The 16075-nt window shown below is 43.3% G+C and overlaps 1 protein-coding gene across 3 annotated transcripts in view; it reads right to left on the bottom strand.

Moving 5' to 3' along the window:
- Window positions 1-16075, bottom strand: part of RPS6KA2 (ribosomal protein S6 kinase A2) — a 451617-nt gene that overhangs the window by 64107 nt on the left and 371435 nt on the right. For all 3 annotated transcript variants that reach the window (XM_045011087.1, XM_045011086.1, XM_045011088.1), the window contains one exon: window positions 3184-3248. In XM_045011087.1, the coding sequence (XP_044867022.1) occupies window positions 3184-3248 (65 nt within the window). The remainder of the gene's footprint in view (window positions 1-3183; window positions 3249-16075) is intronic.

Here is a 16075-nt window from a genome sequence, read left to right on the forward strand (position 1 = left end):
AGCAACTCTATTGCATCTGCTGAATTGCAGGTTTTCAAAGCAGGTTTTGTCATGTGAGTGTCAAAAAGTTTTTCTAGAAGCAAAACAACAGGTCACCTCAGACAGTGGAGGGATAGCTCAGTGGTTTGAGCAGTGGCCTGCTAAACCCAAGGCTGTGAGTTCAATCCTTGAGGGGGCCATTTAGGGAACTGGGGTAAAAATCTGTCTGGGGATTAGTCCTGCTTTGAGCAGGGGGTTGGACTAGATGACCTCCTGAGGTCCCTTCCAATCCTGATATTCTATGATAACCCATCCTTGCCCAACAAGTTAGTATGTGATGCTTCCTCACATGGAATTGGGGTGGTTTATGCCAGTACACCATGCCATAACTACCCCAATATGAAGAAATGTGTTCCAGTCCTTGAGGAAATAACCACTGCTAACAAAAGCCAGGTGAATGACTTCAGTAGACAATGTTGTGAAATGAAGATCTAAACTATTAATTTGTCTATCTGCATTTCTAAAGCACCCATCACCATGGTATCTGGGCACCATATACATATTTGAGAGAAGGATCTAGTTCTCCTTTCTATTTTGAGCATCTTTTTCAAATGGGATTAAGTGTGGTGGTTGCTTGCCCGGTCACCATGCTATTTCAGTACTGGGGAAAAGCCTGCTTCAAAAAAATCAGTCTTGTGCTCAGCCTCAGAAGACTCAGATTCATTCTGGTCTTTGGTGATAAGCGTGTTTCATCCTGAGGGCTTTTGATGGAAAATGCTTTCCCTATGGTCCCTGAATGTTTCTGGCCTGTCAGCTGAAGTGTCCTTGTCAATCACAGCTGCCATAGTGGGTTAAAGGGGATAGGCAATTTCTGAGACAGCTTGTCCCTTCCCCACTGAGGACTTCAAATATTCTTTCAGTAAAATATATCAGTATTGAAGTCTTGGCTTATCACTGTTGATGTTTGCTGACTGCCTGCAAGCTGAAGCAAAGAGTACTATATATTTGGTTGAAGAACAAAATGAACGTATCAGGGACTTTTGCTGCAAAAAAATAGTGATCAATACGAAACATCTGTGCAAGATCCATTCCTGTTCCCCAAGCCATCTCTGTTTCCATCCATGAAGGGCTTGCTAACAGCTGGCTGTATCATTATAATAAAACATAAAGGCCCAGTTTCATCTTAAGGCTCATGCTGGCTCAAATCATACTGATTTTTCTTTAATGTAAAAGCAGAAACCTGGATACAGTAAGGAATGGCCTTTTGTGAACTCTCTCTTGCAAGGCCAGACACAACTTAATTCTTAATGTTGGAAAAATACTTTGAAATGGAAAGTGCTACATAGGAAAGGAAAAGAGAATCCCTGAAACTAGTGCTTAAGAAAATGGGATGCAAGTCAGCTGGGCAGCAGATGAAAACCTAAAACTCTACATTTCTTTCATTTTAGTGGCTCCTGAGGTACTAACAAGAGCCGAGCCAGCTCTTCAAAGTTCACTTCAAAGCAGGTGCGTGAATTTTTACAATATTAAAATGATCTTTCATGGTCGCTCAGTGCCTGTAGTTTGAAAATGAATTGGGTTCAAATGCAGTTTTCCCCAGGTATTAGCTCCTTTGTGAAGCCATACACAAGGGTATGGATTTGATTGGTTTAGGTGCATTCACACAGGTTCACCAAAACCAGAAGTCAGAGCAGTGGCCATGTGACATACCCCACTGAATATAATTCTAATATTAGGGCGATTTACGGTATTTCTGTGGAACCAATTACATCAGATAAAATTAGATTAGAGAGTTTTAAAGGCTCTAGCAGGCAGAAGCCTCAGAATGCTGGCAGATACTCAGAGAGAGCAAAAAAGAGTTTGTGCATCCAGTTCTAACTCAAACTTTGTAGATTTGGACAAAATTTGTATTAACGCTAGTGCTGGTTCATAAATTGAAACTTGTGCCAAGGCTTATTTTGAATCTCTGTGAGGTCTGAATCAAATGCCTAGCTGAGCTCTGCTGTTAATTTCATTATGAGATTAAATGGACTGCAAAAAGGCAAATGATTGGTTACAATCCCATGCATCATTCAAACACTTCTTATCTGGACTGTTATATTTATTAAAATGTTTGCTGTTCTCATTTCAAGTGCTGAAGCTAAACTAGTCAGTCACCTAAATAAAAACAACTAACATCCATAAAAAAAGTTGCTCTTTTCGGCTCTGGATTATTAAACTGTATATTCTATTATTAGAATAATTGGTCTTTAAAATCTGTCTACTTTATGCTTGTCTAAAGCACCCAATAAGTAAGGAACTGATCCCGGTTCACGTTATTGCCACTTTGTGCCATCCCTGTGGTGCAAAGAAGCCACAAAGCTACTTTAACTGGGTGATTTATGATTCCGACAGCATAGGGCATCCCAAGCTGATGTACAGCTAACAACAGCTCTGGAAAACACTCTGCCAGCCTCATTGGCATAGGGGATGCACTGGAGGGGTAGGGACATGACTGGAGTGCCATTGTGCTCTGATCTGCTGCAGTATTCCCTTTGCTGGGGGCCATAAGATAGAGCAATTGTGAGACTGCTCTAAATTACTCTGGGGGCAAATTGGCTGCTGGCAAATCCTGGCTTTGGAGAGCACAAAGATAGCACAGAGCCCCAAAGGTATAGTACAACTCAGTCAGGCCTAGACACAGGGGCCTAATGCTTTTATAGAGAAAATAAGAGCACAACAGTGGAAGAATCCAGAGGAGCAGATAGCTTTCCCCTGTTGTGTCTTTTTCCAAACCAAAGCCTTAAGCTTTGTATTGCATTCAGTATGAAATGTCACAGGAACACCTTCATTTAGAACTGCTCCATTACATTCTAATCCAACTCCTGGGATCAGTACATTAAGTTCTTCAGAGTGTAATTATTCTTTGAACCTCTGGAAAGTGATTCAAATTGCATCATAACGAGCCAGCTGATTAGGTAAAACAGAAACAAAAAGTTTGAAAAAGCTGAGGATGCTGAATGGACCTTTATTTTCTTTAGTGTAAAAACAGAAATGTGGATGCGAATCAAAAGACTTTAATTCACAGGCCCTCTATGGTAGATCTCACTCCAGTAAGCTTTTTTGTTTTGTTTTGTTTTCACATGACAGACTCAGTTTCCAGCTGGCCTTTGCTAAATCTACCTAATCCCAGACTACAATTAGCAACAATATTTCTCTACTTACGTTCCAGTCTATAGTAACAAAGAACAGGTGCCGTTTAATTTCTTCAACTCCATCGAGGCCAGCACCTGCCAAGACAACAAGAAGAAAGAGTCAAAATAAAGCCAAGCCAGGAGGAACATGCTGTATTCTTTAAAACCATCACCAATATATCCCTCCCTTCCCCTTGAAACAATTTAGAAATGTCAGAAATTGTTTAAGCCATCACAAATGTATACAGCTAGGAAAGAAAAACCCTTGAACGTGAGAGTTTTGATTGTAGGCTTGTGTCAGGTCTGCCTGGCCAGTCTTTCATGCTTCATATTAGATAAGGAAATAGAATCATAGAAATGTAGAGCTGGAAGAGACCTCAAGAGGTCATCTAATCCATCCTCCCACACTGAGGTAGGACCAAGTATGCCTACACCAGAGGTTTTCAAACTGGGGGGCATGTCCCCCTAGAAGGGCGCAGAGGAATGTTTGAGGGGGAGGAGCAGAGATGGCAGGTGGCTTGGGGCAGCCCTATTCAGCGGGGTTCAGGGAGGGAGCACCATTTCCACCCCTTGACCCTCCTTTTCTCTCTATTTTTGTCTGGATTGAGGAGGTGCCACCAAAACTTGTAACTCAAAGGGAGGCTTTCAGCTCAGAAAGTTTGAAAACCCCTCATCTAGACCATTCCTGACAGGTGTTTTCTCTAACCTGTTCTTAAAAACTGCCAATGATGGTGTAATACTTTGGGGTTCAATCCAGAGCAATGAGAGGTTCTGTCACTGCCTGCCCTGTAACCCTGGGTGCCTTAAATGCTCAGCTGCTGTGGCTCACAGTCCAGAAATCCTGAACGTCTGTGCTGTGCAGCCCTGATTCAGCACTCTGACCCTAGCAGCCTTCCTACAACACAACAGCCAGACACTGGTCTCCACCAGCCTTAGTTACTACTTGCAGAGTGACCCCAACACACTCCCAATCCTGAATTTTCCCCTGCCCTGGAGTGTCCAGCCCTCTCCTGGAACACTCAGAGAAGTAATAAGGTTCATCATTCCTCTGAAGGGACAAAAGCACAGCTTACTACTTTAACTGGAGCTAACAATCACTTCAATTCAAACACAGCACTGGGTTGGTTTAGTTTCAAAGAGAGAAGTTTATTAGCAAAAAGAAATCGGTTTTAAGTGAATTTATGTGCAAGGGATAAGAACAAAAATGGTTACAAGCAAATAAGTAAAAATACGCTTTCTAATGGCTAAGACCTAACTTGTCAGCTACTCTCTTTGTTCAAGATAGATTTCTTACTGATTTTTCTTTTTTCCAGCCATGGCTGAGTTTCTCTCAGTCAGGACCTTCCACAAACATACAAGGTGCTGGAGTCCCTTGTTTTCCTAGGTGACAGATGCCAAAATGGCTCTCTGTTTCCCCTTGTATCACTCAGAGTTCATTGACTCTGTTTTAAGAGGCAGGATGACCTCATGCTGTTCTTTCCTTCCTGTGGACATCCCATCCCTGTGCTGATTTGTATGTAAATGAGGCTTTCATTGTTTTGAGTCCAAAATGCTACCTTCCCTCCAGTCTGGGGGGAAACCTGTTTTTCCCTGTGTTTGGTCACAGAATTTAAAGCATAATATCACTGAATATCCATAATTCCCCATATAGTGTTCATATGTACATTTCACAATGATATGAATCACCAGCATGTCACTGACTTTCACAGAAGACGTTACTTAATACATTTTATAATACAGTAATATTGTATAGAATTAGTTGATACTTATCATTTGAGGTTCAGACCCCCACAAGAAGCTACCGACCCCACTCTCCAGGTTGATAGCTTTGTTTATATTTTATGTAAATACACCTTCATTGTCTTGGCCTGACAACCAGGCTGGTCAGACAAACACATAGTCCTTTGTCTACAACAGATTGGGCTTATGGAGACAAACATATTTCTAGCACATGTCCATCACTCTTTGTACATAACTCAAGCCTACATATGTAAGAATATTAATGATCTTCTCTACTTCTTATTTGTCTTTACACCTTCCTTCGTTCTATGTCCCTTACCTAAAACAAACAAACAGAAAACAATAAAACTATAGCCTTTCTTTAACATTTCCCAGCCTCTTTACTCGAGAATCTCTTGAAATTATTTTACCATTGCTGGAAGTGTGAAGTTTTCCAGTGATCTCTCATGTGACACTTTTTGGGGCATATACCATGAGAATAGTGTGTTAGATGTAGTGAGTATGTCAGGCCTGACAAGAGTTGCTGACACACAGTTGTGAACCACCAGTCGGATTAGCTACTAGCTACTTGCTACAGGCATCTGTTCAAAGTTCTCCTGGGTCCATAAACTAAGGGGCACCTTTTATGCTTCTTAATATCCATACTACCCCAGTGCTTGCTTCACACCCATCTGGGTCACCCAGGCCAGTAGAGAGCTCTGTCAACCCAATGTGTGAAACCAGATCTCTTTCCATCCTGAGCCAGCCCTGCTCCCAGCGGAGTGCTGGCCCACAGCTTTCCCAGAGGCTGACTGCTCTCAGCCGAGTACAGGCCCACAACTATTGACCTAGTTGTGCCAGGATCCCATCACTCCTAGCAGATCCTGTACCCTAGCCCCTTTCAGCTTTGCTCCAGACCTACCAAACACTGACTCAGTTTCCCCAGTGAGGGTTTACTCCCTCGATCACTGTGTCTGGCTATAGTACACTTGAACCTGAGCCCTCGGCCTCAATCCTGTTACCTAGTTACAGAAAACAACACACCAAGAACACACACCTCCCTGCATTTCCAGTCAGAATCCTGGAATAACCTTTAGTGTTCATAATGACTCAGGCTACAGGTGGGGTAGTGGGATTCATCATATCCACATCTGCTAGCTTCTATCAGGCACACCCCATTATGTCCTTCTCTGGGGTCCCATGGGCATAACTTGCAAGTCCTCTTCTGTTAGAGCTGCTTGCAGTTGTCCTGGTCAGCAAGCTTCTGTTGCTCCAGCTCTGTCTCCTTACTCTGACACCTGGCCTCCAACTCTGTTTGTTTCTCCTCCACTAGCAGCCTTCTGAACTCCAGCCTCCACAGCTCTAATACTCTTGCCACTTCTGCCGCCTCTGCTGGATCATCTGTGGAACCATCTGCTTGAGCTCTTGCATGCCCTGTAGGAGAAAAAGGGACCCCTTCCCCAGTCTGGAGCAATGCCTCATCTTGCCTCATGGCATACGAGTGCGGCATGGCCACCGGCTCCGATTTTTTCTGATCAGCTGCTGACAGAGCTCACTGCACACAGCTCTTCTAACTGCTTCTTGGTGAGTTCAGCATCTGTTTCTTTGCTCTTCCTGCCTTCTCTACGGCTTACTCCTCTTTACACCTTCCTTTGTTCTATGTCCCTTACCCAAAACAAACAACAGAAAACAATAAAACTATAGCCCTTCTTTAACAGTTCCCAGCTTCTTTACTCGAGAATCACTTGAAACTATTTTACCAGTGCTGGAAGTGTGAACCTCATTCAACCAGCAAACTGTATATAAATCCTAGCTCAATTGTGTCACAGAAGGGGATTCCACAGCCTCCCTTGGTAACCTATTCCAGCACTTAATTATCCTTATAGTTAGAAAGCGTTTCCCAATATCTAACCTAAATCTCCCTTGTTGCAGATTAAGCCCATTACTTCTTTTCCTACCTCCTGTCGAAATGAAGAACAATTGATCACCATCTTTTTTATAACAGCCCTTAACATATCTGAACACTTATCAGATCCCTCCCCAAATCTTCTTTTCTCATAAACATGCCTAGTTTTTGCAGCTTTTCTTTATAGGTCAGGTTTTCAAAACATTTTATCATTTTTGTTGCTCTGCTCTGGACTTTCTCCATTTTGTCCACATCTTTTTTAAAGTGTGGCACCCAAAAGTGGGCACAGTACTCCAGCCAAGGCCTCACCAGTGCTGAGTACAACAGTTACCTCCCTTGTCTTACATACAACAATCCTGTTAATACACCCCAGAATAACAGCCTTTTTCACAGCAGCATCACACTGTTGTCTCTCATTACATTTGTGATCAACTATAACCCCCAGCTCCTTTTCAACATTGCTACAGCCTGGTCAGTTATTCCCCATTTTGTAGTTGTTCATTTGATTTTCCTAAATATAGTACTTCACACTTGTCTTTATTGTATTTCATCTTGCTGGTTTCGGACCAATTCTCTAATTTGTCAAGGTCATTTTGAATTCTGTCCTCCAAAGTGCTCCCAAGCCTCTCAGCTTTGTGTCACCTCAAATGCTGTAGGCATACTCTCCACACCATTATCCAAGTCCTTAATGAAAATACTAAACAGTACTGGACCAAGGACTGAACCCTGTGGGATCCCACTAGATATGTCATCCCAGTTTGACAGGAAACCATCAATGACTACTTGTTGAGCATGTTTTTTCAACCAGTTGTAAACCCACTTTATGGTAATTTTATGTAGGCAACATTTCCCTAGTTTGCTTATGAGACTATCACGTGGGACTGTGTCAAAAGCTGTACTAAAAATCAAATATATTCTCTTTATAGTTTCTCTCCTATCCACTAGGCCTGTAACCTTGTCAAAGAAGGAAATTAGGTTGGTTTGGCATTTGTTCTTGACAAATCCATGCTGGCTATTACTTATCACCCTATTGTCCTCTAGGTGCTTACAGACTGATTGTTTAATATGTTCCAGTATCTTTTCAGGTATTGAAGTTAGACTGACTGCTCTATAATTTCCCAGGTCCTCTTTGTTCTCTTTTTTTAAAGATAGGAACTCTGTTTGCCCTTCGCCAGTCTTGTTGGACCTCACCTGTTCTCCGTGAACTCACGAAGATAATTATTTTGATTCGAATACCTGACAGCGGTCTGGGTCTTCAGTGGCACTTCAGCGGCAGGGGGTCCGTCCCTTGCTCCGGGTCTTCCGCGGTGAAGGACCTCCCCGCTGCCAAAGTGCTGCCAAAGACCCAGACCACCGCCGGGTGAGTAAAAAAAATTAAAACATTAAAAAGGCACGTAAGTTGTGGGGCCCTCTTAGGCGCAGGGCCCCCTTAGGCGCAGGGCCTGATTCCAGGGAATCGGGGGAATCAGCCTAAAGCCGGCCCTGACTGGGAGGCACTCAGATACTAAAATGAGGAGTGTGATCTAAGAGCCTTATAGAATAGAGAGAATAGAATAAAACTAGGTAGGACTAGGAGTCCAAAGGGCTTCCTGACATGGGAGCAATGGTATTACTGCTACCTAGCACTTACAGAGATGCATTTGTAACCACCTTGTGAGAGTTAAGTTTTATTAACTCCAGTCAACTGATGGGGAAACTCTGGTGCATATAGTTTAGGCTCAAATTTACACAAACAGTCAGCTCATTTGGGGTACCTCAAAACTGGTTCTCATTTGTATTGGCACCAAACACACCCAATGTCATAGATACTTTTTGTTCACTAACAACTTTCTTATGTTTCTTACGTATACTATTGATTATTTAGCAAAACTTCATGGGGTTTGGCAGCACGTCTAATTCTTTCATTACTTTTGCTTTATGTCCTCATTTAATATCTTTCTTGTTTATTCCTTTCAGCACATTTAGTTTACTGGCTTGACGAAAATCAGCAGGTGTTCAGTAATAATTAAACAACTATCAGATTTGACTGAGTGTGCCACGTGATTGGTTGATTTGTTTTTATTAATAGCATCTTTCATTCTCCCATGAGGGAAAGTAACACCTGGAGATGAAGATTCTGCATTGCAATTTTGGAGCCATTTCCTGTGAGATGCTGAGAATCTCCAGATGTGTTGAGCATCTCAGCTCCTACTGACATTAGTGGGAACTGAGAACACTGAGTACCTTGCTGTGGGTGCTCAGCACCTCAGGGTGCTAAGTCTTTTATTTGCAATACTTGTATTTCCAAACAAGCAGTTTTGTAAAAGGTCTTGTCAACTCAAGCTTTTGTAAAATGTGACATCTGCTTTCGATGCACACAAGACAGTATTAGTGTTTGCCAAAGTGCTCTGATCAAGAACTGCATTCTACAGCCTGCTTAACATTGGCTCATGACTAGGTATTAAAAACAAATATTTCTTGCATATTACATGCAGGGCTGTCAGCCATGTATATGGGAAAGCTGACCCAGTAGGTATGTTTACAGTTTTGATTTGTTCTCCCCTGGTATTCTGAACATAGAATAGGCTGCTGCCAGAAATCAGTAAATACAAAAACTTGGCCAGTGACAAACCTTGTTCCATGGATTTCTTATTAGGAATTTTCAATCATCATCCAAGTTCAAGGACAGTCCAGATTGTCTACTAAACATATATGGCAGGTCTGCCTCTGGTTTCACTGACACCAGTATAGCTAAGTAGAAACTCCACAGAAAAAAAACAGAGTTACACTAATATAAACCCAGCATCAGAAGAGTATCAGGACCAGCAAATGTGCTTAGAAGAACTGGAGTCTATCCCTGACTGTGCCAAAGAATGCTTATGTGACACTGGGCAAGTCACTTAAACCCAAATTTCTCACAGGTGGTTGCTACCTGTGTGTTCCTTACTTTATGATTGCCCAACTTGAGACACTTTGGCCAGATTTGCAGAAGTGCTGATAGTTCACAGCTGCAACTGAAGTCGATGGGAGCTGTGCTTTGAACATATAAAATGACAAAAAAAGTGCTAAGTTTTCTGGAAAAAAAAAATCAGGTCTTAGGTGTGTTAAATTGGGCACCAAAAATCAGTCAAAACGTTTTGGCTCTGTGCCTCAGTTCCTCAATTGTAAATTGGGTCTAATGTCACCCCTCACCTAAAAGAAGTGCTATAAAGATTATTCACTAGTTGTTTGTGAAGTGCACTCAGACATTACGATGAGAACACCAGGGAAAGGCCCATGAGGAAATTAATAATTCTGTATTCAGTGCAGGGTTTGAATGGTGTGTTGTTAAGCATAAAAAGAATATTGAATGACTACCCCCACAGAGAGCACTGACCATCCCGTACAATGAATGAGGCCAGGATCCTGTGGAAAAAACAGTATGTGATCATATAATTAAAGATTGTGGGTAAAATTTTCAAGAGTGCCTAAGTGACTTAGGCATGTAAGTCCCATTTTCAAAAGGGGTTTAGGTGCTCTGGAGCCTATGTCTCATTAAAGCCAAGGGAGACAAATTGAGATTGGATTGGCAATGCCAATTCTGGCCTGTCCTAACTTCTGAGTGCTTGACCTTGCAACCTTAACTTTCTTTTTAACATAGCTATTGAATATAATTTTTAATTGATTTAATTGTTAAAAAAGGGTCTGATTCAACTGCCATTGGAAAGATTCCCACTGATTTCAATAGATGTTGGATTAGGACCAGTAATAGCCAATAAATTTGCTTCAACAAATATCACCTCAGTAGTTAAGCAACATTTAGGTTACAAAAATCAGAACAATATTGATTTTATTCGCTTCATCTTTGTAATCGAATAGAAAGAGCAGTTACTTACCCTAGTGGTGATCTGAGATCTTGTGGTCAGTGTGACTCCCTCTGTAGGGCTATATGCGCCTCGTGTGTGAGAGATTGGAAATTATTGAAAAGCAGTGTCTGTTTGGCCTGTGCATGCACCCCTCTGCCTTCTCATGCTCTTGTGTGAGGAAATAAAGGAGAGAGTGGTCCCAATCTCTTAGTTCTCTTGACATTCGAAGCCTGTGTTAGTTGAGGACTCTGAAAGTGAGGATTGAGGGGTGTTTGTGATTACAACATCTTGAAGAACCATAGTTTCTGTAGAGTGATTGTTCTTTCTTCTCTGAGTATGTGTCAGTGTAGATCCTGCTGTAGGTGACTAGCAATCAGTTCCCCTCACGATGGTGGGAGTGAAGAGTTTCAGCTGCATCAGTGATTGGACAACTGTTCCCCTGAACTTGGTGGCTGCTCTGGCTGCCATATTAAGAGCACAAGATCGGAAAGTTTCTGAAGCAGGTGACAGATGCAGCTTGTGCCTGGATATTCGAATGGAAAGGCTCTCCAGACAACTGATAACTGGTGGAAACGCATTACATGATCCACTTGGAAATTCATTGTGGTGAGATGGATTGGCCTTTGGACGAACCAGAAATGACCACAAAGTGGCAACGAGTCAGACAAAACTTCATCTTGGTCCCATTATGGTAATACAGTGGAGCTGTGGATAAGTCTAAAGTGTGCTGTTTCTTCTCTACCATTGGTGAGTGTGGCTTTGGGAAGAAGACTAGCAAGATAATTGATTTTTTGGTGATAGTCTAGACCACGTTGGGGGTGAAATTGGGGTGTAGTCTGAGTACCACCTTGTCCATATGAAAGACCGCAGTCCAGCTATGAGAGTCTAGTGTTCACTGACTCTCCAAGCTGAGGTGATAGCCACCAGAAAGATCCTCTTGATGATAAGGGTGCACGGCATATTCTGTCACTGGTTCAAAGGGAGGGTCCATAGTCCATATGCTTCAGAAGAATAACAATGAGGTCTCATGAGGGAGTCAGGTCCTTAAATGGAGGGCTAATATGAAGAAGGCGCTTAAAGAATTTCAGTATCTTTGGGTGTGACTGTGCTGGAGTGTGACACACTGATAATGCTGCCAAGGGGACTTTGAGAGAATTAAATGATAGTTTTGCCTGTTTCAGGAACAGCATAGTCTAGGATCTTCAGTGTTGCTGCCTCAACTGGGTCCAAACCATGTTGGGCTGCCCATGTAGAAAATCTTTTCCACTTTGAGGAATAATTCTTCCTGGTGGAGGATTTTCTGCATTGTATGAGAATCTTTTGAACCTGTAGGGAGCAGTCTCTCTTGGTATTGTTCAAACAGCCAACATCTGAGCCATCGGGTGTAACAGCTGCGGGTCTGGCTGCTGACCTTGATTCTGTGATATGTCCAGGCAGGCCAGGAGGTGAATGGGATGGCACAGGGCCATCTGTAGCAGATGTGACAGCCAAAACTGTCTTGGCCAATAAGGGTCTACCAAGATATCTGTAGCCTTGTCTCTCTTGATCTTGGACATTATCCTGGAGAATTGTTGTCAAGGCATATATGAATCCTCCAGATCACTGCAAAAGAAACGCATCTGGCAATAATCCCAGGCTCACACCTTTTCTGGAACAGAAAGTCATGCATCTGACATTGTCCCCTGTGGTAAATAAATCTATTATGGGGATCCTGCCGGGGTAGAATATGAGGTCTATATAAACTCCTTCAGTGACCCCTTGTGGTTGGTCACTGGGTGACTGTTTAAGAAGTCTACCAGACCTTCACCGAGCCCTAGGAGGTTTAGACCTAGTGGGATTATCCTGTGTTGATGTCACCACTTCAATAGCCTGATGGTTTCTTGGCAGAAGAGGGGATGATCAGGCACCTCCTTGTTTGTTTACATCGTGCATCACCAACATGTTGTGTTGCAGGATTTGCACTGCGGAGTTCCACAGAACAGGCAGGAATGCTATGAAGGCCAGTCTGATGTCTCCCAGCTCCTGGACATTCATGTGTAATCTCAGGTTATCCCGACAGCATGCCCCTGCATCTGTAGGTGGTTCATCTGGGTGCTCCAGCCCACTGAAGCATCTGTGATAAGTGTCTGTTGGGGAGGGGCAGAGAATGGGACCAGAGATGGCAATGCCGCTACCAGTGCCAGCACAAGTTTCTTTCTTGGCACAATTTTTTCTGCACCAGTCTTCAACAGAGATGCTGGATAACGCTGGCTTGTCCACTCACAGGATCTCAGGGTATGATGAGACTCATGAATTGTTCCAGAAGATGGAGTTTGGCCCCATGTCCCCCTAAACAGAAGAGGCAACTCCTATGTCCATCTTTTAAGGGGATTTGTCCATAGCAGGATGGATAGGGTTTGACGCTGGTAGGTTTAGGTCTGCCAAGTTAAGAAGCGCTGGGCATGAAGGTGTGTACAGGGGGAATCTAGCTGTTGATACTCAGATAAGATGGGTTGATATGAACGCAACAGTCACATATGAAGATAATCAAAAGAGTTCTGAAGAAATTAAGAAGGTTTAGCCAAAACTAAGAGCTAGTGGGTTAGAAACTCGCCAGATTCTGTCTCACTGCAATAAATAAGAGGAGGGACCTGAGGGAGGGTTGCAGTCGCTTCACTCTTTATGCCTTTGCATAGGAGCATGAGGAGGCACATGGTACATGTGCAGCCCCAACAGACACTGCTACTTTAAAATGTCCAGTCCCATGCACATGAGGCGCATGAGCACCTTCAGTGGCTCTACACTGACACATACTTCAAGAATGTTAATTTTTGTACATTAGCAAAGCCCTAAAAGGTCACTCCGCAGCACAAGGACACAGATAGCAAGAGGGAAGTTCCATTTTCCACACAAGATTATTATTAGAAATTTCAAGAACCATAGCCCAGCCAGATGGTGATGTAATTGGGCTGCCAAACATCTTGCTAACAACTGTCAGTCAGAATGCTAATGCTGTGACTGCTACATGTGGGATCAAATAGTAGTAGTAGATCCCTCCATAACACCACCTCAAGCGATTGAACAACTAAGTATGAAAGCCAGAGGCAAAACATCTCTCCTGCACCACTTGCTTTTTACACATCTCGGAACAAGTTACGTGCTTAATTTAGCTTTGCTCTCGGACCCCTATTCCCAATCAAAAAAATCTAAACAGCTAAAGAGTTCCAGGAGATAACAGCATCCTGCTTTTCAAAAGTTGTATTTATACTATGATGTGTCTTACTTGCAAAAAGGAAAGTAATTAATTAGCTGCCAAAACCCCATGGGTGCTGATGTCAGCCAACTGTATATTTAATGAGGACCAACTAGTTATTTCTTTTCCTGTGACAGACCTTACAGAAGTCAAAGATCAAGTATTCTTCTTTTCCCTGAGGCCTTTTCTTTACAGTCACCTGCAATTTCTAGAGCAATATATTCCCACTGATACAACAGAGCATATACAGAAGAGCTAAATGATGTGGCTGATTGGTGGAAAGGATACCTTATGGTATATTACACACACACACACACACACAAAAATCTTATTTCCCTTATTTCTAAAGAGGAGAAATTGTTCTAGAGTAAAATAGCTTTTGTTCTTGAATAGAGTATCCAGATGGGGAATTACAGCAAAAGAGCTATAAATATATTACTTTCCCCTTGTGTTGAACCTAAACTCTGAATATGTTCAAAGGTTTGACTAACACTATTTTTTGCACTTCGGGGAAGTACACCTGCATTTTATTAGTGGTTTATGGCCTTCTGGGTGTTACAATTAATACTGCATCTTTATTGAGTCAATAAATTAATATTTCAGAAATGGAAAAAAAATCACATATGCAGTAACTCCTCACTTAAAGTTGTCCCGGTTAACGTTGTTTCGTTGTTACATTGCTGATAAATTAGGGAACATATTCATTTAAAGTTGTGCAATGCTCCACTCCTACGTTGTTTGGCTGCCTGCTTTCTCCACAGCTGGCAGCCTCCCTACGCCCTCCCCCACCGTCCGCCAGCAGACCCCGTGGATCAGCGCCTTCCCCCTCCTCCACCTGCGGCAATCAGCTGGCTTGCAGCGTTTAGGAGGCAGGAGGGAGGGGGAAGAAGCGAGTACTTGGCACGCTCCGCCTCCCTCCCCTGCCTCCTGCCTGCGGCAATCAGCTGGCTTGCGGCGTTTAGGAGGCAAGAGGGAGGGGGGAGGAGCGAGGACTCGGCACGCAGGCTCCCGCTCCCTCCTGAACAATGCAAACCAGCTGATTGCCCCAAGCAGGAGGTGGGGGTGGGGGAGGGAAGGGGAGCCTGTGCGCCAAGTCCTCACTTCTCCCTCCTGTCTCCTAAACGCCGCAAGCCAGCTGATTGCCCCGGGCAGGAGGGAGAGGGGAGGGACGGGGAGCCTGCATGCCAAGTCCTCGCTCTTCCCCCCTCCCTCTTGCCTCCTAAACCGCAAGCCAGCTGATTGCCCCGGGCAGGAGGGAGAGGGGAGGAGCGAGGACTCAGCGTGCCTCCCCCCTCCCTCCTGCCCGTGGCAATCAGCTGGTTTGCAGCATACAGAAGGGAGGGTTGAGGTGCGAGGACTCAGCGTGCAAAGTAAAGGGGGAGGAGGTGTGGGGGGAGAAGTGGCGGGTCAAGGGTGGGGACTTGAGGGAAGGGGTAGAGTGGATGGGCTGAGGGTTGAGTCCCCTGCCCTCAGCAAAGTCAGTGTGCTTGCAAGAACAGCAAGAGGAGCAGCCGGACAATCCATCCTCTTTCACTCTCTGCCTCCACCACCTAACCAAGCTTCGTACTCAGCAGTGATGACTGTAGTATTAAATTGTTTAAAACTTATACCTGTATTAAATTGCTTGTTTAAAATTGTTTAAAATGTATATAATGCTTTTTGTCTGGCAAAAAAAAAATTCCCTGGAACCTAACCCGCCCCCCCATTTACATTAATTCTTACAGGGAAATTGGATTCGCTTAACATTGTTTCACTTAAAGTCGCATTTTTCAGGAACATAACTACAACGTTAAGTGAGGAGTTACTGTATTTGGAAAACAATTTAAACCTTTTCTTAGCAACATCATCAGGTGGAATTTTAGGATCACAGGCTTCAAAATTTCTCTTTGTTGTCCTTTTTTTCCTTCTCTAAGTCTCACATCTGAGAACTGTACCTGATTGTATACTGATGTATCACTTAATAGTGGAAATTTGGTAATAACAGTGGTGTTCGAGACTTTTAAAGATGGGGAAAGGAGAATGAATAGAGGATGATAGTAGTGAAGAAAAATGGATACATGGGACATAGGAGGTGTAAGCTGGTAAGAGAATAGGAGGCAGGAGAGAACAGAGAAATTGGGAGAGTAGAGGAGGAAACACATCTTGTTGCAACCATTTTTTCCCCTTGCACTCCTCTACTTTACAAAGCAAGTCATTCTCTTATTCACCCGGAACAAGAGATTAGAGAGCTGGAAGGAACCTA

The sequence above is a fragment of the Mauremys mutica genome, chromosome 3, assembly GCF_020497125.1.
Source record: "Mauremys mutica isolate MM-2020 ecotype Southern chromosome 3, ASM2049712v1, whole genome shotgun sequence".
NCBI classification, from domain to species: Eukaryota; Metazoa; Chordata; order Testudines; family Geoemydidae; genus Mauremys; species Mauremys mutica.